The sequence below is a fragment of the Adelges cooleyi genome, unplaced genomic scaffold (assembly GCF_023614345.1).
Source record: "Adelges cooleyi isolate 19-005CV unplaced genomic scaffold, UGA_ACOO_1.1 ACOO_flye_CR_arks_rails_tigmint_CR_PRNA_574, whole genome shotgun sequence".
In the NCBI taxonomy this organism is placed as follows: domain Eukaryota; kingdom Metazoa; phylum Arthropoda; class Insecta; order Hemiptera; family Adelgidae; genus Adelges; species Adelges cooleyi.
Window position 1 is genome coordinate 6,831,160 of NW_026096268.1, and position 21,422 is coordinate 6,852,581.

Genomic DNA, 21,422 nt, shown 5'->3' on the forward strand with positions numbered 1-21,422 from the left:
TATTCCTAGTATTCAAAACGATCAGATACAAACAGTGCCACTCGAGTTATGAACAACGGGTTGATTATATATTTGAATGATTAAATAATGGTTTTGTTTTTTTTAATTGGAACGGTTTATCTAACTGAAAAATAGAACAATCCTATCCAACATGAGAACATGCATTTTGTTTTTTTGCACAAAAATGTGCCTAACGTTTTTTTATATAATTTTTTTCACCTAAATAAAAAAAATCAGTTTTTATATAATTTTACCTTCTAAACAATATTAAATAACCGACCTAGATAGGTCGTAAAAAAAATGGTATTAAAAGCTAGTAAGATAAAATGTGTTGCTCATATAATGCCATACGAAATATATATATATATGTTTTAAAACCATCATGGACCGAATAAAACGCATTCTTTGTAGCTTTGTTTTAGGATGGGAACGCTGTGATTTTGTGATAAAATAAAACCAACAATGAAACATTATGACTACCAACACGGCAATTATTAGGAAACATTAATATTGATTTATATTTAAATGATATTTAAAATATAAAAAAACATATTTTATTAATATTATTTTAAACATATTAAAAAAATATTGTTATAGTGTTGTAAATTAAAATTTTTATATTATTGTGAATCACATATTTTAAAAATGTGTTAACTGCATTATGATATTAAGTACTAGTACGATTACTTACTCGAATTATATACATATATATATATATATATATATATATATACATAAATTTGTATATATACATAATATATAATACGAGTTCAAATTATAACCTATTTTTGCAATTATTGTAATACTATAGAGCGACTTTTGATGAACAGTAACTACAAACTAAAGTTAACAATGAATTCTCAGGAAGTTCCAAGCTAAATTTATTCCTATCGTCGAAAGTATAGTTTATTTAGCGTTATATGTATAGTTATAGTACATTTTATACGTTCTAATAAAGTTTTTTGTTTTGTTCATTAAATTGAATTTATTTGCCTAGCTTATTAATGTGTGGCAGATACCTTACCGTCTTTCCAACTGAAACCCTTGTACTCTAATGATAAGTAGTAATATTAATATCAATTTTTATGTTGGAAAATCTTCTGACAACATTATTGTACAATCATTGTGAAAATACGAGCAAATAATATTGTAGTAATATTTCATTTCGCGCCTAAACACTTTCAGAAAAATATACAATATTCAAATATAATATTACAGCAACTAAAATATTGTCCAACAACATATTTCTGAAAGGTGTTTACAATACTTAATTGCTGTCTGGGTAGACCAATAAATATAGGTACATAATTGTTTTAACTTTAAATTATCAAAACATTTTGGAAAAATAACAATATCGGCTCCTTATATGTATCTATTTTTTAATGGAATAATATGTCTAGCAAAATAATTAATAACTTTGTTTGTAAGGGGAAAAAAAGTAACACATTTTATTATAAATACATTTGATTAATTTGGTGTACAAGTCACATTAAAATTATTTTAATAATTAATCTCGTAAAAAACACACGATGGAACATCATAAATTGTATCCATTAATATTGCATTAATAATTCAATATAATGTTGACAAATAATTAAATAAATAAAGTTACATAAATATGGCACAATAAGGAATGAAATTTTTTTATATTTATAGGATAATTATACCATGGTCTCTTTGTAATTTTCTTTTGGCCGTGGTCGAAATAACACCCATTATGTCAGACGGTGTGGGTAAACCACACACGGTGCTACCGCTTTGTTGATAGAACAGCTCACGACTGCCACATTTATTGCCGTACACAACATTGTCATCATCTCTGTAAGCCAGTTTATTTAGTAAATTGTTTGTTAAGGCAGCATAAATATATTAAAGACTAAATAGTGGTTACCTGATGATAATATCTAAAACGGATGGATTTTTTTGGAAGTTATCGTGAATGGTTGTGGCCAAATGTGTTTGAGTAGGAAACCAGTTGCCGTGTTTTTCAACTAATCCAGCGTCTGTTGTATCCATAACCATATATCCATACGTTTCATCCGGACATTGTAAGCTGTACGCGTCCGGAACATTTGTAGTGGTGTTATTTAGTGAACATTCTAAATCTCCAACACTACTGATACTCAGATTCCACTAAACGGTTAACGTAAAACAAATTTTTATAAAAAATATACATATGTAATATATACATTGTACATATATACAATGCTGTGAGACAAGATTAACTCACTAATAAGTGAATGAGATCGGGATCATTCTCAGCCTCTTTCTCCAATAAAACCATTAAAGACGTGTTCTGAAATCCAGCAACAAACAATAACATCTTTTGTTGACTAGAAACACTATTAGCCATATGCTGGAAGCTTGCCGACGGCGTAGTTATATTCTCCGTCGGTGTAGTGTATGGGTACAAATCAGCCATACTCAATTTGGCCATTAAAGGTGTCATTATATCATCATTTGGCGCGATCTTTCCATCTGTAATTTTTATTTAATAAATAAACGTAAATTTCGAAACATTTCTTCTTATTATTACCAAGGATTTGTAAATTTAATGAAATCGAAGTCGGTCGCATCGCTTTTGTCGATTTTGGAATGTTATCTGTAAATAAAATAAAATTTTTTACAATATTATATTCACCTTATTAACATATCATGTCATACCCGTTTCAGATTGTGCTTCAAGATCAGTGTAATGTTGAGTAAGTTGTTTATCGTACATAGCCTTGGAAACAACAAAATTATCGTCTCGTAATAATGGAAATAAAGGATCGCACAACGTGTTGTATTTGTTGGTTGCAATACGATCGTCTTCGTTTGTCATTTTAGAGAGTGTTCTGAGACTTAGATATCTTGTCAGGTCTTTTCGTAATGTGACAAGCTTTGTTAAAGCCGGTATGTCGTCTTGAAATTTTTCATAAACGGTATCCACACTTAGAGTTTTACACTTTTTACTTTCAGCGTGCCTAATGGAATCTTTGACAATATCTGGTATGCTACTAAATGATCCACTATTACTATCGGGCGTGTCCTCTTCTTCGACTGTAAATATGTTTTTATTGTCTTGATTTTTGTCAGTCAGTTTTGTACACTCTTGAGATTTATCGGATATCTATCATATTTGCAAATGTTTAAAACAAGTTCAAAGTTTACAATAATAAATAAATAAATATAAGCTGTAAATTTGATATAATACTTTATTCTTTTGGCGCCATCTAGATATTTTTTTTATCGATTGTTTTAAGGCACTAGCCGATTTTCTAATTTGCGCAACTTGTGTTTTGTCCACGTACATGTACAACAATTGTGTGCCCATGGGTAAACGAAAACTCCCATCAACATTTTTGGCTGGTATCTAAAAAGAAATCATTGTTTTCAAAACTAAAGCGAATCGTGTTATAACTTTTACCTTCTATACCTTGTTGCGAAATGGATCAGTCAATTGGATTAGTTTTGTTAGTTCAAAGCCTAATTGTGTTATGACAATCCTAAATACAATTTTTTTTTTTTATTGATATATCAAATAATAATAAATGTAAAAACTTATAAGATAATAGAATTACACACTTATTATGATAAAGTATCATGCCGCCTAAAACATTTGATTTTTCTTGCATGCTCTCTAACACTTGCATGGCTTCCAACATTATATTTCCTCCACTCTAAAAAAAATAATAATAGATAACTTGATTCACCGAAATGAAAACAATACTTTCAATTTTTTAATTTCTTACTTTTGGGATTTTAAGTACAGACGTTGCACTAAAAATGTTAGACGCTACCAACAATAGGGAAAGATAGGAAGATATAGTAGAATTCAAATGATCTTTGAGAATTTTCTGATCGGTTATTTCAGTAATATCATAATGGTATGTACACAGTATGTCATATAGTGTGCTCGCCCGTTTCTGAAGTACGCTATCCGGAATATTTCGGTCAGTACCCACACACTATTAAATGACAACAACAAATTATTAATATGTGACAAAATATATATATATGTGTTTTTAAATATTTTTTATGTAATATTACCAAGGTTAATGATCCAAACTGTTGAAATGCAAATTTTCCTGATTTTAAAGACAACACTGACGGTGCCGCAAAAGCTAAAGAAGTAAATTTAGCAAAGCCCATCAATTGGCCGCTTAGAGCATGTTTCTGAGACGGGCTCACCCACGGGGGATGAAAGTATAGAATAGAATTATTTGGATCGTCTGATTCATTAGTACAGAATCTTGGGTCGTACACAAAGATTATTAAAAGCTCTCTGTAAAAAAAAAATTAATTTTTTAACATATGTTTTAGTATAAATTATAATTTATAATATATTAAAAAATGTGTAACAAATAATGGTCCTATTACTGTTATTTTCAAATCTGCAGTTGAATGTTTTAATTTAATAATAATTTTTAATCAAATTAACTAGTTTAAAAGAACTTTATTGAAATATAAGGATTTAAAGATTTGAGTGAAAACAAAGTTTTCACTCAAATCTAAGAAACTATTAGTATTTTTTTTAATTTTAGTCAGATCTGAAATACATCAACTATTAAACTCGGGAAACCTGTTACGAATTGAGATATTTCAACTGCCAAAAACCAGTTGAAAAACAATACAATATAAAACCACTTTTGGAGCAAGTTTGCATGAAAGATAATGTCAAAGTTATGATACAGTTCTTCATTGTACATCGTCATTTACCTGGACATCTTAGAAGCACTTCTGATTAATATAATGACTGGCTATAATTTTACTGACTTAAAAGCAGTGTCCTGCTAACAAAACTTATCAACTAATTTTTCGATTAAATTGAATTCAGTCGTTGGTGGCATTGGATTATGTAAGTAGACTTGTGGTTACGTAACCTTAACGAAGCCATAGTCGATGATTGAATAATAAATCGAAACGTAATTATTATTTATATTAATTATTATTTTGTACTTTGTAGTAGGAAAACTGGTTTTCAATAACTACAGACTACAGTCTACACTCTACAATATCCAATATCTTTTCTATGATCCAGGAAAACCGATAAGATAAACACTATTTTGATACTAATTAGTAATTATTGTTCTTATCAGTAGCCCACTAACGCCATCGAATCGTTTGCTATAAAGTACGAGTATTCTACGATAATTTTTCGAATTTCATCCTAATTAACCTGGCAACACTGATTTATGGTAACTGCTGTTTATTATTTCTTTAACTATTTTTTCTGCGTTAATTTTTTCAAAATATGTTACAATATTACGAGTATGACATAAACGATGGTACTATACGGCTGACTTTACATAACTTATGCAACATTTGAGTTACTAACAATAGTAACGACAATAACTATATAGTAAAATATCTATATTTGTTTTTAATTGAGATGGTTCATTTTTTCATGGTTCAAACCAGCCAAACAGCTATGGCTTTTGCAATAAAATTTCATTTTTTTTACAGTTATAACATAGATTAAATACATTTAATCTATGGTTGTAAACTGTAATAGAACCTATAAAATATGTAAAAAATAAGTTGTACCAGAAGTTTTCCGAATATAGTTTTTAAACTGTAGAAGTACAGATTTGTATTGCGTTCTTATAAACGTATAGACTAATGTTCTGAAATGTATGTACTTATTATTTTTATTTTAGAAATTGTACGATCTGTAAATGTTCAGAAGCTCTAAATGCTCTAAAAACATTACCGATAAGAGTTCAACTATAAATTATATTAAAAACTAAATAATACAAGATACAGAGAAAATGCAAATAAGATTGACTTTCATTCTTTGGCTTCTCACCAGCTGCGACCTGAATCCTGCAGTTACCTGTTCTCAATTCTCATCATTGACTAAAAAAGTGAACTGATAACGTCTACTATCAAACATAACCTGAAAATCGATCATCTGGTTTGTTTTTCGGCAAGTATAACAAACTGCGAACTGTGACCTTGTGTCTGAATTATTCCGACGTCGAAAACTCGGAAAGCGCTTTGATAAATTATCTTTACCAAATTTCATATTGAAATTTTATATTATTTAACACACAATAATCATTTTTAGTAATACTCAGTGAATATGGCTTCGTTAGGGAAAGTATTTCGCAACGCATTCACAAACAACAGCCTTCGAGTGTTGAGGCGGTGTCCAATGATTTTAGAAAAACGCCAATTGAGTCAAACGAGCATTTACAACTTGAACTTACAACTCACAAAAACACCTATGGTAAGCATATGATACTTTATTATTATTATTATTATTATCGTCTAAATGCAGAGGTAATGTGATAAGTTGACGCGGTCTTTGAATGAAGACCTAACAAGTTAATTTGCCGGTTTTAAGGTGCGTGATCGATGGTATTCGGACACAACGACTGCCGGTAGATTGTTGTTGACTGAAGTAGAATCTAGAGTACTAAAGGTGTGCAAGGCCTACGATAAAGTGACGGCCGACAAGGTATGTAAATTTTAATTGATTTTATTATTTCAGACATTTGTGCGGACTTACAGTGTCAAGCCACCAATGACTATTGATCAAATTAAAAAAAGAGTCCTATTGGTATTACAGTTATACGACAAGGTTAATCCAGACAAGGTATAAATGATAAAAATTAATTTTTTTTCGGACCCGGACATTTCGGTGTGGAGCCAATTCGGCTTAAGGTACAATTGAAATGTAGTAAAAAAAAAAAATAAGCTTTATTATATGATATATTTACAAATGTCATTGCTATAAAAAGCATTTTTATGAAATCCAATAATTAGTTCTTCATGATAGTTAAAATAAAAAGCATACTTACCACGAAGTTCTATCACACGACTGTTATGTGTAAGTATTTTATGCATACAACCATGATGGTACCAAACAATTTTGGAGATACCAAAATGAAGGTTCATGCAAATCAAGAATTTACACGTCAACTGAAACTTCTGTGATTGATGACTAGTTAGTTTTATTACAGTAAAACAACTTAAATTTTTTATTGTATCTATTAAATTTTTTTTATTTAATTTTATTTTACGTCAATGTGTACCTTACGCCAAAATGGTTTACAAGAAGAAACGGCCACGCTGAAATGTTTTAGACAGCATTTTTTTTTTTAATACCAATTATGTTTTGAAGATTTATTGATCAAATTGTTCTATAAATGTCTGTATTACCTTGAAATTCATTTTTTTTCAATTTTATTTATTCATATTCAAGTGATAAATTCTAATATTTCGACTATTACTTGCAACTAAAGAGATATAACTCAAAAACGATTGCAAAATGCTAACACTATACTAAATAAATAGTTGTATAGACATTCTGTAGTAGCGTTCACTTGTATATTATAACTGATTTCCAAGTAAAAAAACTATGACTTACTTTATATCAAACAAATAAGAACAATAAATTTTTTTTTTTTTTTTAATAAAAATATTTTACCTTTCTACACAATATTTCAAAATGCTACCACCAACAGATATTAAATTGTATTTTAAAGTATAATTTACAAATTATGATTGCTACTTATCAATTATTTTTTATCAAGTATTAATTTTTAAATATTATATAATTAATTATTTAGTAAAATATGTTGATGTAAAGAAGTAATTTAATAAATTTAAAAACTCAAAATACCCAAAATTGAAAACTAGTATATTTTCCTTATTTGAAAATAACATTGACAAATGAATATATTTTAATATAACTGTTTTAAAATATTAACTTTGTTTATTTTTTTATTTCTAGCTTAGCCTTGAATCACATTTCATTAATGATCTCGGATTAGACTCCCTTGATCACGTTGAAGTCATAATGGCCATAGAAGATGAATTTGGTGAGCCTAACATTAAAATGAATATAATGTTTCCGTCCGTTTTTTTTACATATTATAAATCATTATTATTATTATTATTATTAGGTTTTGAAATACCTGATGAAGATGCAGAAAAGTTGCACAGACCTAAAGATATAGTGCAATATGTTTGTGATCGTGAAGATATCTATGATTGAATTAACCAGTCCTGTATTTTCGTTTAATAATAGTAGCTTTCCTAAGTGTTAAAAATGTAAGAATAACTTGATGGAACATCTATACTGATTTGTAATTTTTTTTTTTAAAGAATATAAGTTTAGTGAGTGTTAAAAGAACTCGCCTTGAGTATATCATATCGTGTCCTTATAGAGGGAAGTGCCTTTTTCCTTTTCATTTTTTATCGACACTAAAGAAGATTTTGTAATGAGTATTTAACAGGTTATTAAAAAAAAGTAACATATGGTAGTAAAATATTTTCTATTATTCTTTGCTTGAGGAATAAAAATTTTTTTCGCAGTGTTCAAATTCTTATAACATATTTTTCGCCAAGACTTTTTGACCTATTATCGTTTGATATTTAAGATATTGTTATACTACTAATATGTATATACAGTTACAATATAAAAACCTGTAGAAAGTACTCTGTTTTCGGTGCACATTGATTAAGATTGCTCAACTCAATATAATTATAAATATAAATGTATTAATTAATATCACACTAATTTAGAGAGGTCTCTGGTAAAATTTGTTTAGAGCACTGTTGGTGTTAGTTCAAATACTGAACTATTTTTTATGTGATCCTAATTTTTGTTTTGTTTATTGTAGGAATAAAAAATAATACATATCTCTTCAAAGCTTTTTGTTTATTTTTATGCAAATTTAGTACAAATTCTAGTTTAATAACCATTGCAGTATTTGAACGCCCAATATGCATCAACTGCGTATACAATTCCGAGTACAAATCCCAAAGCCTAAAATATAAATTGTTCGTATTATGATAGTGCCAATAAGTTTTAAAAAAGTTATTAAATTAAAATAATAATTGTTGTTTTTTCTCAATTAACTATTAGAATCAATTATAAATAGTTGATTTTTTTTTTTGTTTATACTTACATAAGCAAGAATGATTGAGGAAATTATTGAGGAAAAGGGTAAAACCATAAAAACTGGATAAAGGATCGTGTAGATCACTATTGCTATTAATGATGATGAACTTAGAAAACAAATGGACGCAAAGATCCCAAAAATACATTCCTGAAACAAATTTTGGAATTAAAAATGTTATTATAAATACGAATTAACAGTGTACACTTACAAACAATGATGATCTGACTAACACTTCCGTTTTCTTCGAAAACAAATAAGATATACTGATGACCCAAGTCGTCATTAGACATCCGGCCACTGTCGTCAGATACGATTCATATGCTGTGCCGATGGTCGGTATATACTTTGTTGTACTACCAAAAAGTAACATGTATTGGCAGAAAGAACCTAACACCTATAGTAAATACGACTAAATTAGTAAATATTGTTAACATTCATTACCTATCAATGCAATATTTAACTATACAAATAAAAATATATATATATTTTTTTTAATAGATAATATAAAAATTAAAAAACGCAATCTAGTGAACAGGTTACTTACGATTTCGACGATTTTTAGTAACCCGTAACAAGTAGTGAAATAGTTGATATTGAGACAAGAGCACATGCCACAGGACAACCTTGTGGGTTGACAGTAATAATTGGGCATTCTTACCATTTGCATGATTAATGATGATGATAATAATACAAAAAGGTGAACAAATAATAAATCTGGCTCTAGTATTACCTACACGAGTAATAATAGTATGTTTTAAATAATTGTGAAAATAATAAAGTAACACGAGTAATATGGTGTGTAGTACCCACACTTGCCCTGGGCGATGATCTCAATATATGTTAATAAATTTAGCCCCCCGCCGAGAAAAAAAGTATTTTTAAACTTCTTTTGAAATTACTTTGGCCTGGGCGGACTACCGCAGCACGTGTTGCGTATTCCGTCATTTATATTCATATTACTTTCCCAAAAAACGAGGGAGTGCTTAGTCCCCCAAGTATGTCTTTGTAAATACACTAGTGGTAGTATTTAATTTTCAGAAAAATACAACCTGGAAATATGTAATTTAAATTTTAAAAAATTGTATAATATTTTTATAAATAAAGTACACTTCTTAGCTTCGATGCAAAACTGAGAAGGTATATTGTTTTTACGATGATGTATCTTAAACTCTGAACTGATTTCTTCGTAAAGCAACTCTGTAAATTAGAAATCATTCTTAAAATTTTAAAAATTCAGTCCTTCCCCTTCGAAATCGATAAAACACCCAAAAATGTACATGTTTTTAAACTTAAAATTACGATGCTCTATAACTTTTTTAAATTTATCGAATTAGTTCCAAATGTGTATGAAATATTCTTTAAACATAGTACTGCCGAAAAATAATGACAAACCAAAAAATTATCATATACCCTATCTATATTATTTTTGATATTTTTTATTTATTATACTTTTTAGATGAAGTTTTAACAACATTTTCATGATGTTGTCTGTTGAACCTACACTATCCACAGATTCGCATCGAAGTGTTTATTTAAAAGTGATTTTATCATTTTCAGTTATAATAATTCCTGCAGACCTGTAATCTCCCCGTCTCCGCTGTACTGGATTTTTTTTCTTATGATCAACTGTTACTTGTTAGTCCAGAATACAACTGCGCACACAAATTTTTTTTTTCATTTGAGTTATATTAAAATTATTAAATTATGTTGGCAACCCCTCCCCTCCAAGCATAAGAGAAGTTAAGAAACCAGCCAAAAACCAAAGGTCATCTAAAGTCCCTCTAAATTTTTGCTTGTCAATACTACCCTTCTTTTTTTCCTGAACACTTTGGAAGCTTGAAGGATTATAAGGATATAAACTTCCAACGCAACTTCCTTTTCGTTACGCCTAATGCCTGCGTAAAACATTAAAAAACTAAATGCCACTGTAGAAATTTTATTGATTAAAAAAAATATCTCTAAAGTTAATTATTTTTAGTTGTGTTAAAATAATGAAAACAATATATAATTCCATAAATTAATAACGAATATTACGTCTTATTAGTAACATTAATGAATAAACGAGCACGCGTGTTTTGGTTCCGTTTTTACATTATTGTAAGGCACTTGTAAATATTTATAAATATGAAAAAAATACTTAAGGCACAGCGAGAAATCACATACTATGTTTTTTTAAATGCGATTATAATATAATAATAAAATTGTACGCGAAATCGTTCACTAAACTCGAATAATATCATCATAGGTAATATATATATATATTATATAATTTAATTTATTAGTTCGCACCTGCGAGTATAACTTCATAAACAACTAACCGTCAAGCCAGATCAAAGAAATTTTTGGTATAACTATACCAAAGTTGCCAATAGCTGTAGTTAATACTCGAGGTTTGGAGGAGACACGGTTTGGAGGAACCTTAAACATAATATTCAAACAATAGTAATTTATATTTATATATAACTCGTAGCGTAATTTAAAGAAAAATAAATATTAATCATAATAGTACTATAAATAATAATAATAATATATGCTAAGCTGAAGACGATGTGCGCCGTGAAGTTTGCAAATTGGTGGTTCTCATGACTAATATTCGTTTGGCCGTGCTCCTTGTATGTGCAAAAGAAGTTCAAGAAGTTGTTAAGGACTGCTTAAGGTCCTCTGTACGACCGGTAACCCCAGATGGAGCTCAGCAAGTAGAACGCGGCCATAATGAACGCTAAAATCTAAAATTAAAAAAAAAGAAACAGTTTAAATTTTACCCTATTACAACGTTGTTTACAAATTGTGTAGATGACCTAAATTATATTAGACAAACGGATAAATAAAAAATTTAGTGACTTGGTTTGAATAATTAGCATGCAAGGAACCCACCTAGTAGTAACACCTCAATACCAAGATAATTTAAAAACTATCTTTGCACAACACATGATTAATTGATTATTATAAATTAAAGACATATTATTTGATTGCTTACTGATGCTATGACGAAATGGTTGTTTGCATAACGGTTGTTGTTGTTTGTCTCAATCAGTAAGTACACTGCAGCAACCAACAAGAGAATGAATCCTGTACCATGGTATATAAATTCCTACAAAAATACGTTAAAATAATACATTAAATGAATAGGCAATTTATTAGTTATCTAAAACAGTAATCAAAATACGTGCGAAATATTTTTTTCAATAATAACATATCGAGTACAAAGGTTGCAAGTCACATAATGTTAATTAACAAGTAAACAATATCTAAAAATATAAATATAAAAAAACACCGGTTAAAATAATATAATATTATCCATTAGACTAATAGAATTGTTTTTCACAAGGAAAACAAAATAAAAAAATCTTATAGGTGGCACTTGTTAGTTTATAATAATTAATAAATGTTCAAAATTGTAGAAATACATAAGTGAAACTTGTTGTGTAATATACATTTTATTATTTTTATAAAACGCGCCCGATGATTTCACTATAACGCTATAGCTTGGTATGTTAGGTTGCCTAACCAAACGCCTTAATACTTTATATCTTGTTTGATAATAAAATACTATTATTAGTTTATTATTATAATATTGGCGATAGCCTATAACAAAAATGTACCTGGCGATTTGAGTTGCAGTCAAATCTATTAGCTTAAGTATTAAAAATAGCGTTTATCGAGTAGGTACATCGATATCAATGTACATTCGATATTAAATCAAACAATTATTATTATATTGTTATCGACTTAAAATTAATAATATAGTTTACTTACGAAATTCGTTTTGGATATAATGGGTCCGGTTGAGATGGACAACAAACAAGATATCAGCAAGATCAAACTGGCGATGAAAAATGTAGTTATGATCGACAGGAAGAATATGTGCGTGTTATGTCCATACACCCAACAAGTACATAAATATTCTCTGTTGATGATGAGCAAAGTCAAAACGATTGCTCCCAAAATCTGAAACGAAAAAAAAAATATCATTATTTAAAGATAATTTATTGTTGTGGTCGTTTTTATTATTCAAATAAATTACATTTTCATTATCATAAGTGCATTGTCACAAAGAAAGCCCAGCTAAATAAGATTTGAAAAAAATAAATATAATAAAAGACATATTTTATAATTGAAAAATCGGCAAAAAGGACCTTTTTGCCTAATTTTTTTAAAAAATGGATGTGACGCGGCTTGGAAATATGTATTACATGTATCTTTAATATATTTTCTGTCTTAACGATCTCAAACGGCACGCCTAATATATATTATCCATACAAAAGTTCAATCGATCTAACAATTTCTCTAAACTATGTGTCACATAAGTTTAATTTAGTCACATATCTAAAACTCAGTTCCTATTATAGAATATTATTTTTAAAGGCAAAATGGTTCTAACGATTGCACAAGGCATCCTGAAATAAAGTATCTGTACAGTATTATATTCAGTCATGTGTAAGTAAAATTTTTTTTGCTATTAAAAGATTATACCGTTAACCGAATAATTTTTAATTGAATTTCTAAAACAAAATGTTACTTTAAAAATAGTAATAATAATAATAATAATAACACAACCAATAGATGAATAAAAAAAAAAAATGAAAATTTGTCAAAATTAACAAAAAACGTGTTGTGGCCAGTTCATCGTTAATACAATACAAATTCAACCATTTTCCAGTATGATACAATATTTTAACAACGACCATCGCATTAGGAATGAGGACTATATGGACAAATTGTGAGAGGGGAAGGAGAGAATTGGCGCCACAGCCCTTCCTGAAACCATATCGATCGCAATAAAATGTCCCCCCGACCCCTTCCCCTATCCCATAGGGCACACCCTATGTATCGCCATAATACGTTGGCCTAGATTTAATACTGAACTATAATGGATTAAACTGAAATACAATTCAAACATGTTCAGATTGACACGCAACAATTGGTTAAAATTATTGTCCGTGTTCATTGTCTATATCGTTTGTTTAAAATGTACTTTTATTTTGAAAAAAATTTCAGTTTAAAAAGTTGAACTCACGATTTTACTATAGTTATAAATCAAATAAGAGTTATTGTTGCGTTAATGATATTTTATAAAATATGTTTTAAGTATTTATATGTACTGATATGATTAGTTATTAATGATATAATATAAAATATATTTATTAATTTTACAATCGACACAATTTTGTAAAAATTGTAAAAATAAAATAATTTTAAAAACTTCAAAATTCTTTTCAATTAAAGATATATTAATATTAAATGCTGGGCTAATCAATACAAACAAATTGTGTACAATTTGCCAAATTGATGGGAAAACAATTTATTATCAACATACAGATATAATAATCTTTTGTAATTAAATCCAATTGGTCAGCTGCAAGTATTGCAAGTATTTTTACGTATATTACGTTATTCATTTATATTCTTATAATATTTGGTGTCATAATGTTTTATTTTTAGTATGTGCCATTTAGTAGTACATATTTTGAGTACCAATATAGAAGTATTTTGATCATCTCTATGTTGTGATGCGAAATTTGAGTGTACCAAATATTATAATAAAATAAATGAATAACGTAATATATGTTAATAACAGTTTTTATTTTTATTTTTTTTATAATTATCGATGTTACATAATAATTATACAAATTATGTCAGCGGCCAAGCCATTCTTTTTTTAACATTTGTCATTTATTTATTAAAATACTCAAAGCTGTCCAGCATATGAGTACAGTTCATTCACAGTTTAAACACAATTTTATCATACTGTTGTGAAATTATCAACTCAATAGAGAGATTCCTTAAAAATCAATGAGCTCATCGATTATTATATTGTGCTTTAACCAGTTTTAATATTTGTCGAACTCAAGAGTGAAGTCGAGAGTGATTCATAGCATAAGCTATCGTTTTTCATTTGGATAAATTACGACATACCAAAGTCGTTTCGTAAGTAAGTACAATAATTATACATCCAACACGTCATAACAATATGCTACTCAAACATATTTTTATCTTAACGATTACATAGTACTCAATAAGCAAATTGTGCTTTTACATTACTATTACTATTTCCTACCTGTATTAAAAAGTTTTTTACAAATAAGTATCAAAACGTTTCTAAATAAATTTTAGACAAAACGTTTTTTTTTTAATAAAAAAAAAAAAATTGCAGATTTTTATAATGATAGCTAATTTATAAATATTACGTCTATTGCACATTTCCAACATGCAAAAATTCATGTTTTCTGGTAAATGTAAATATGAATAGTTTAATCATAGATAGTGACAAGTAAAAAGGATTAAACTATTAATAATTAAGACTTGAGTAATAACTGTTATACCTTGTATTGGCAGTGTAAACACTATATTGTGATATCATTTTTTTAAATAAAAATATACTGTATTATCGTTGAACACAATAACATAGATAAACTTGATATTTTAATTAAATCTGTGAATGCATTAAAAGCTTTAAATAATAAAAAAGTAGCATCAATCAATTCTCTCACTGAAAAACTAGCGACTCTAACTCATAAAGTTAATGAACATACCACGAAATTAAACACTTTATCATCTCAACATGACTCTTTAAAAACTAAAGTGGAAACTATTGAAACTAAAATTGAATCGTCAAAAACAAATACATCAATTTTAATTAGTAATGAATTAATATCCGAGATGATCGACAGACAATCACGGCTGAAAAATGTGTTACACTTTAATTTACCAGAAACTCTAAATGACGCAACCAATACAAGCTCTGATTCTACTACAATTCAAAATATACTTGATTTTTTTAAATTAAAGACTAAACCAAATTCTGTCACTCGTCTGGGCAAACTTACTTCTAATATTACCAATCCTCGGCAATTAAAATAATGTTTTTCGGATCAAAAAGATCTATTTATCTTTTATTATGTTATATCTTATTATTTTTAATTATATTATATTATTGACTATTGTTATTTATACGAATATTTAATTGTCCGTATGAATTTATTAATAAATAAATAAACAATATTCGGGTACTTCCCCGGCCAGTTGTAATAAACATGAATTATTTTTATGTTCCAGTGACCGATTTAACACTCATGCATATGGAAATGAGATCATCTCCGCACACTTCTTATACACAACTCGTATAATATTATTGGCTCACGCGAACCCCTAAATAAGGCTATGGAACATTGTTTAGTGCTTTCTTTTCTTTTCATGCCAGTCGGCAACAGTAATTGGTTGACGGCCGCTTAGTCAAGACGTTTATTATGCACACACGTGCGGTGCTTTGGACTTAATGCCTCGCGAATGACGTCAGCAAACGGTATTTATAGAGGACACGATACACGATCTACAGCGACGGTTTATGTTGATCGTTAAGGCACCGCGGCTAAAAGGACACAAAAAAAAAATGACCAAATGCTCTCTATTGTTTTCATGTAAGAGTACCTAGATACTCTAATTATTAGAAACTCATTAGCATAAACTAAAAAAAACTAATATTTCTGCCCCTCCATTAGAGTTAAAGCAAAATGAAATGTTTTTTTTTTTGTACTGAAGAGTGAAGAGTGAAGAGTTACATTAATAACAGATAATTCGGCGTGAAAAATGTAATAATTTCTTTACAAAAAATAGCTTAAACGGGTATAATCTCCCACCCTTTCATCCTTTTAACTCTCCTGGGAGGGGGGACACGACACTGATTACCCTGTCCTATAGGTTACTTGTGTATGAAGATCAACACTGAGTGCACCCAACAAAACCGTATACTTTCTTAAAATGTAGGTATACTTACGACTTCGGCCAGTTTCAGTAGACCTGGTATGGATTTGACGTATCCGGTGTTTAAGATTATGGCGGACGTCGTGGATGTCGTTGTTCTAGTAACCGTCACCGTGTGAGACATCTTTTAACGTGCTGAAAATCATAAGCCAAAGTTAAATAAAAAATATATATATAATCAACAAAGACAATAAAAAAATTGTTTTAAACATATGGATGAGTCCAAAAAAATATCCCCCAATGAACTAACATATTTTTACACACCCACTAAAATAGTAAATTTTGTACTATTAAACTACTACATTTTTTTATTAAATGACCCACTTAGCTCCTCGGTGCATATATTTTATTATCACCATATAATAAATATTACATAAAAATGTTTTCGTTTAGACGATTTAATAACATTTTACGGTCTGCCACAATAGCGAGTATTGAGTAGATAGTATTGACCTTTAGCTCAATGCTGTCGTCCTCCTCCGCTTAATAAAATATGTCATTGCTAAGTACATAAAAGCACCAATACCTACACACCTTTAAAGGTTCAACGTTATTTTAGTTTTTGGCGTTACACAGGATAATCTTGCTGACAGTGTTGACAACTAAACAAAAGATTTCTGGAAAGTGGAAGTAGTTATTTTTGTAGAAGTTTGGAATTGTTTGCTGTTTAAACAAATAGGGTACGAAAATCTTTTTTTAATTTCAGAGGAACGTAAATTGTTTTAAAACAAAAGTGTAATTAAATTGGTAGAAGAATAGGTAACAATAATGTATTTTGTGGATCAAAGTTTAAAAATTGAACAGGTAAAGTGCAACTTATTATTGAACTAATACGACAGAAATAGTTACGGAAACAAAATAACATTATTTATGTTTTAAACATTGGCTGATGGCCAGTTAAAAATGAATGGCTAACACGTTTGTACTTTTACTTATCTACCGAATTAGATCATACACCACTGTTACAATTTTAACAGTAACAATAATTTACAAGAAACAAGTGTCGTTAATAGTACTAATGAGGCGCATGATTAAAAAATATATCGACATTACAAAGTATTGCAATATTGCCTGCAAAATCAAAGCTCGATTAATAAAGCACTCGCTAATTTTGAAATATTTAAAGTAGTCAAAAATCTCATCAAATATAATATCATTCCTCCGCAGCCGGTATCGAAATTAATTGTATTTTTTTAACCCCTTATTGCACGAATTGTTTACACTTATTGGTTATTTAAGTACTAAAAGCACCGTACTAAACAAATTTACCTCTTATGGAGTGAAAATATTTTTTCGCTGAACTCGAATCTAGCATCAGAAAACTTTCTAAAATTTATTTCAAATAAAGTTTTATTTTTTTTATTTTCTATGTTTCTAATTTATTTTTCAACTACTCTTAGAATTAATGTAGAATGTAGTTTTTTTCACAAAATAAAATCATAAAATTCTTATTTTTGTTTTGTAAATTGCTTACAGCTTTGGAGATAAATTAAAAAACAAACTTAAATGTTGGGCTTTGTTCCAAAAAGAAGGTAAGATATTTTTGCTAACGTATAAATACTATTATAAAAATATACTATTTGTACTCACGCTTTTTCTTTGTAACAAAACTCAAATTATATACAATTTATAGGATTTTTTTTTTTGTAACCTCAAATTATGTTAATTAAAATTGATAATACCGTCAAGTAACTTTTAAGTAAGTCATTATTTGTGGTCAATATTTTTATCACAATCTCAACGAGTATATTATTATTGAACAAATCAATAACTTTGTAGTGTTTATAAATAAGACAATTTAGATAAATAATGTAAGTAATAATGAATTGTCACATTGTGGTGTTGAAAGAAAAAATCTTAACAGCGTAGGTATAAATGTATTTGAATTTTATAGTTTAAAACACACAACAGGAGACGATGCAACAACACTTTTTTCCAAGTAAGTATTTAATTTCCTATTTTTGATTCATGGTTACAAGTTTGTTTTGACTCTTCATCTCTTTGTCAACAATAATTTAAGTTAAATCTTTTACTGTTTTTTTTTTTTGCGACTGCTAAAAAAACCGGTACAAGCTTTCACAAAACGATGAACTGCATCACTATGATTTTTAGGCCATCGCCATCATCATATATTATGACATATATTTCCAATGTCGTTTGTGATTTACTATTTACTCCCACTAGGTACATATTAAATAGTATATTAGGCGTCAAGGTAATCGACCATATGCGTCTTAGGTACCTACATTGAATAACAAACGATTTGGGATGCCGTCATCATACTTGCTTGCTTAAGGTTACGACTTCCGATATTCATCTGCTTACAAAACCAATATTATATTATAATGGATTACCGTACTGTATCCTAATTCACAGCACGCTTTCATGTGGATTGTTTAAAATAAGAAATAAAAAAATATGAACTCCATTGTTTAGAACATTCGGTCAAATCGCAGCTACTATAGTAGCTGCGATTTTATAACATAGAACATTATAACATAGCGATAAACCGCATTTTTTATAAGGACATAAAAAACAAAACCGCGACACATTTAACACATGTATATTACTATACTGTTTGAAATATTGCCGACGCTATAATCGGTTAAGTTTATTATTTAAAAATATGAGTCGTAGTCCGGTAAAAAATATCAACTTCATTTTCAACAGAATGCAATCGTTAACGATCAGGGCCTAATACATTTTAGCCGGTTATTTGAGGGACAGAATCGAAATTTGAAAAAATTCACATCCAAAAAAAAGAGAAACCTTGAAAATAAATTTTTCTACTTATCGCTTCGATTAAAACACAAAACCCGAATTCTCTTTTCCAAAAACTTCTTTAATATTAGCTTTATTATGCATCAATCGACAGTTGTTAATTATTATTTTCTTCACTACAGTCGAGTAATTGTGGACAAAGTTAAATGGAAATTTTCAAAAATAATATAATTTGTATTTATTATTAAAAGCGTTTGATTATATGTTGATGTACTACAGTGCATACGACTAAATAAAATACAACATAAAAAAACACGTTTACATATTATATTGTCCGGTTCGATATAATTATTATTACCCTCGGCCTTAAGTCGGTAAGAAATATTAGTTATGACTTATGGGCGTTTTCGTATAGGCAATTCCGATACATCGGTGCATCGGCCGCTTAAAGTAATACTCCACCGAGGACTAAAAAAAAACCAGTTTTTCAATATACCTATATAATTTTATACACATAAAAGTGATGCCTACATATAATAATATAATAATATATAAATGGTTTTTTTTCTCTACTGAAAGATCTCGTTTAACAGATTGTCGTATAGCGAAAGTATACCCCGCTCTTTACCTATTCTTACAGGATGGAAATAATTTTATAAACACACACAACAATGTCTGTGCTTTCATGCAGTGTGTTATGAAATGTGCATACGAGTTGTGACAAAACTAGGTCGTTAGGGGCTGACTAAAATTAGAAGTGGTCGGACGGAATTCATCACGAGGTCTATGGAGATTATTATTTTATAATATATATTTTCATGTACGCTGGCCGCTGTCCAGGCTTGCGGTTTTTTTGGAATAAGTCCACCGAGTGGACCCTTTATTTTTCCACTATGAATATTCGCCAAAAGTTTTTTTTGAAATCGGAAAATTTGATATATCGCAAAACTTATTGGAAAATACCGAAAACAATGCAATAAACCCAGCGAAATATATATATTTTTTAAATATGGTCTGAGGGAAAGGCACCGGTTCAACGTATCAACGTTAATCACACAAGCTTGGATTAATAATACAAGCTATATTATGATATTATAAGCCGATTATTATCGATAAAATGTTTAAATTAAAAATGTAATTTAAATTAAAATTAAAATTAAAAAAAAAAATTGTTTAACTTATTTTTATATGAATAACAAAAACAACACACAATAATACATTATTTATAAAATGTATTTAACAAAAAAAAACAAATGTTTTACCTATTTCTCAAATTGATGACCAAAGCGGATTTTCTAGATTACACTTTCTGCCAATGAAAAACTTATATTTACTATTTTGGTTGTCATGAGTCTTTTGGGACTTATGTAAGTTATAGTTTGAATTGAAAATATTTATATTTATTAATTATTATCACGGTATCTAATATGTGAATAGTCTATACACATTATGATTGTAATGAACCCGTACATCGAACCTTGGATTGATATTATTAATAATTGTGATAATTTTTTTGGTCGGTTGTAATAGGTTTTGTTATATTGATTTCTATTATCGTCACTAATAGCGAGAACATAGTTTGACAATAATATAAATATGGTTACATGTATAGGTTAATAATTATAATACTTGTTTTGGTATTATACTATTAAGCGTTATTATGCATATAACCACGACCTTAGATACTTGGGTCGCCCTAGATATAAAATATAAATACATTGTTTTTATTGTTATTGTAAACTGTAGTATATTATTTAGTTGTATTGGTATTAATGTTGAAAAACCACAAACGTGCATCCTTACCGGTTATTACTGGAATATACAATTGTAATAATATGATATTTTCAATAGAAAACAATCGCACTTATTTTTATAATAAAGTCTCGTTCGAAAACTGCAAGCCGAGTTATTTATTTATTTTTTCTACTGACGAGGAGTGGTTATTGTTTTTTTATTTTTTCGTCGGATAAACGTACGTGATTGGCGTCCAAGCGATTACTGTGGTCTGTGAAAGGAGTCGACGGCGGACACGGCGGAACTGCT

At 28.8% G+C, this 21,422-nt stretch overlaps 4 protein-coding genes across 6 annotated transcripts; 1 reads left to right on the plus strand and 3 right to left on the minus strand.

Annotated features, from left to right (window-relative positions):
• Positions 1-1,455: 1,455 nt before the first annotated feature.
• Positions 1,456-5,040, minus strand: LOC126843832 (uncharacterized). The gene is made up of 11 exons (XM_050581647.1): positions 4,702-5,040; positions 4,033-4,267; positions 3,735-3,950; positions 3,568-3,662; positions 3,419-3,488; positions 3,197-3,355; positions 2,665-3,112; positions 2,537-2,602; positions 2,231-2,478; positions 1,892-2,133; positions 1,456-1,819 (listed from the first exon to the last, which is right to left on the minus strand). Exons 1-11 carry the CDS (start codon positions 4,707-4,709, stop codon positions 1,651-1,653), a joined length of 1,956 nt encoding a protein of 651 aa, XP_050437604.1. The 5' UTR covers positions 4,710-5,040; the 3' UTR covers positions 1,456-1,650.
• An 869-nt stretch (positions 5,041-5,909) lies between these two features.
• On the plus strand, positions 5,910-8,125 carry LOC126843834 (acyl carrier protein, mitochondrial). Of its 3 annotated transcripts, XM_050581649.1 has the most exons (5): positions 5,910-6,214; positions 6,332-6,409; positions 6,479-6,583; positions 7,724-7,811; positions 7,896-8,125. In XM_050581649.1, the coding sequence occupies exons 1-5, from the start codon at positions 6,068-6,070 to the stop codon at positions 7,985-7,987; spliced, it is 510 nt and encodes a 169-aa protein (XP_050437606.1). In that variant the 5' UTR covers positions 5,910-6,067; the 3' UTR covers positions 7,988-8,125. The 3 variants fall into 3 exon arrangements, with proteins under 3 accessions (XP_050437606.1, XP_050437607.1, XP_050437609.1); XM_050581650.1 differs by lacking the exon at positions 6,479-6,583 and having other exon boundaries at positions 6,332-6,445; XM_050581652.1 differs by lacking the exon at positions 6,332-6,409 and having other exon boundaries at positions 5,914-6,214.
• Positions 8,126-8,636: 511 nt separating this feature from the next.
• LOC126843833 (protein singles bar) lies at positions 8,637-10,263 on the minus strand. Its single transcript, XM_050581648.1, has 4 exons — positions 9,442-10,263; positions 9,106-9,291; positions 8,904-9,044; positions 8,637-8,761 (listed from the first exon to the last, which is right to left on the minus strand). The coding sequence occupies exons 1-4, from the start codon at positions 9,562-9,564 to the stop codon at positions 8,687-8,689; spliced, it is 525 nt and encodes a 174-aa protein (XP_050437605.1). The 5' UTR covers positions 9,565-10,263; the 3' UTR covers positions 8,637-8,686.
• A 554-nt stretch (positions 10,264-10,817) lies between these two features.
• Positions 10,818-21,422, minus strand: LOC126843835 (CKLF-like MARVEL transmembrane domain-containing protein 8). Its single transcript, XM_050581653.1, has 5 exons — positions 21,183-21,422; positions 16,672-16,793; positions 12,654-12,845; positions 11,875-11,988; positions 10,818-11,623 (listed from the first exon to the last, which is right to left on the minus strand). The coding sequence occupies exons 2-5, from the start codon at positions 16,780-16,782 to the stop codon at positions 11,549-11,551; spliced, it is 492 nt and encodes a 163-aa protein (XP_050437610.1). The 5' UTR covers positions 16,783-16,793; positions 21,183-21,422; the 3' UTR covers positions 10,818-11,548.

What these genes read in the sequence shown, in the direction of transcription:
- LOC126843833 (XM_050581648.1), bottom strand. Translation starts at nt 9,564, where the DNA reads ATGCAAATGGTAAGAATGCCCAATTATTACTGTCAACCCACAAGGTTG. An exon ending in TACTAAAAATCGTCGAAATC is followed by an intron (nt 9,292 to 9,441) that starts GTAAGTAACCTG and finishes TATTTACTATAG; the next exon opens with GTGTTAGGTTCTTTCTGCCA. An exon ending in CCTCAATCATTCTTGCTTAT is followed by an intron (nt 8,762 to 8,903) that starts GTAAGTATAAAC and finishes TTTATATTTTAG; the next exon opens with GCTTTGGGATTTGTACTCGG.
- LOC126843832 (XM_050581647.1), bottom strand. An exon ending in ATGATACTTTATCATAATAA is followed by an intron (nt 3,489 to 3,567) that starts GTGTGTAATTCT and finishes AATTGTATTTAG; the next exon opens with GATTGTCATAACACAATTAG. An exon ending in CCGATCTCATTCACTTATTA is followed by an intron (nt 2,134 to 2,230) that starts GTGAGTTAATCT and finishes TTAACCGTTTAG; the next exon opens with TGGAATCTGAGTATCAGTAG.
- LOC126843835 (XM_050581653.1), bottom strand. Translation starts at nt 16,782, where the DNA reads ATGTCTCACACGGTGACGGTTACTAGAACAACGACATCCACGACGTCC. An exon ending in TACTGAAACTGGCCGAAGTC is followed by an intron (nt 12,846 to 16,671) that starts GTAAGTATACCT and finishes TTTTCGTTTCAG; the next exon opens with ATTTTGGGAGCAATCGTTTT. An exon ending in TTATATCCAAAACGAATTTC is followed by an intron (nt 11,989 to 12,653) that starts GTAAGTAAACTA and finishes GTATTTTTGTAG; the next exon opens with GAATTTATATACCATGGTAC.
- LOC126843834 (XM_050581649.1), top strand. Translation starts at nt 6,068, where the DNA reads ATGGCTTCGTTAGGGAAAGTATTTCGCAACGCATTCACAAACAACAGC. An exon ending in ACAAGGTTAATCCAGACAAG is followed by an intron (nt 6,584 to 7,723) that starts GTATAAATGATA and finishes TTTTATTTCTAG; the next exon opens with CTTAGCCTTGAATCACATTT. An exon ending in GGCCATAGAAGATGAATTTG is followed by an intron (nt 7,812 to 7,895) that starts GTGAGCCTAACA and finishes TATTATTATTAG; the next exon opens with GTTTTGAAATACCTGATGAA.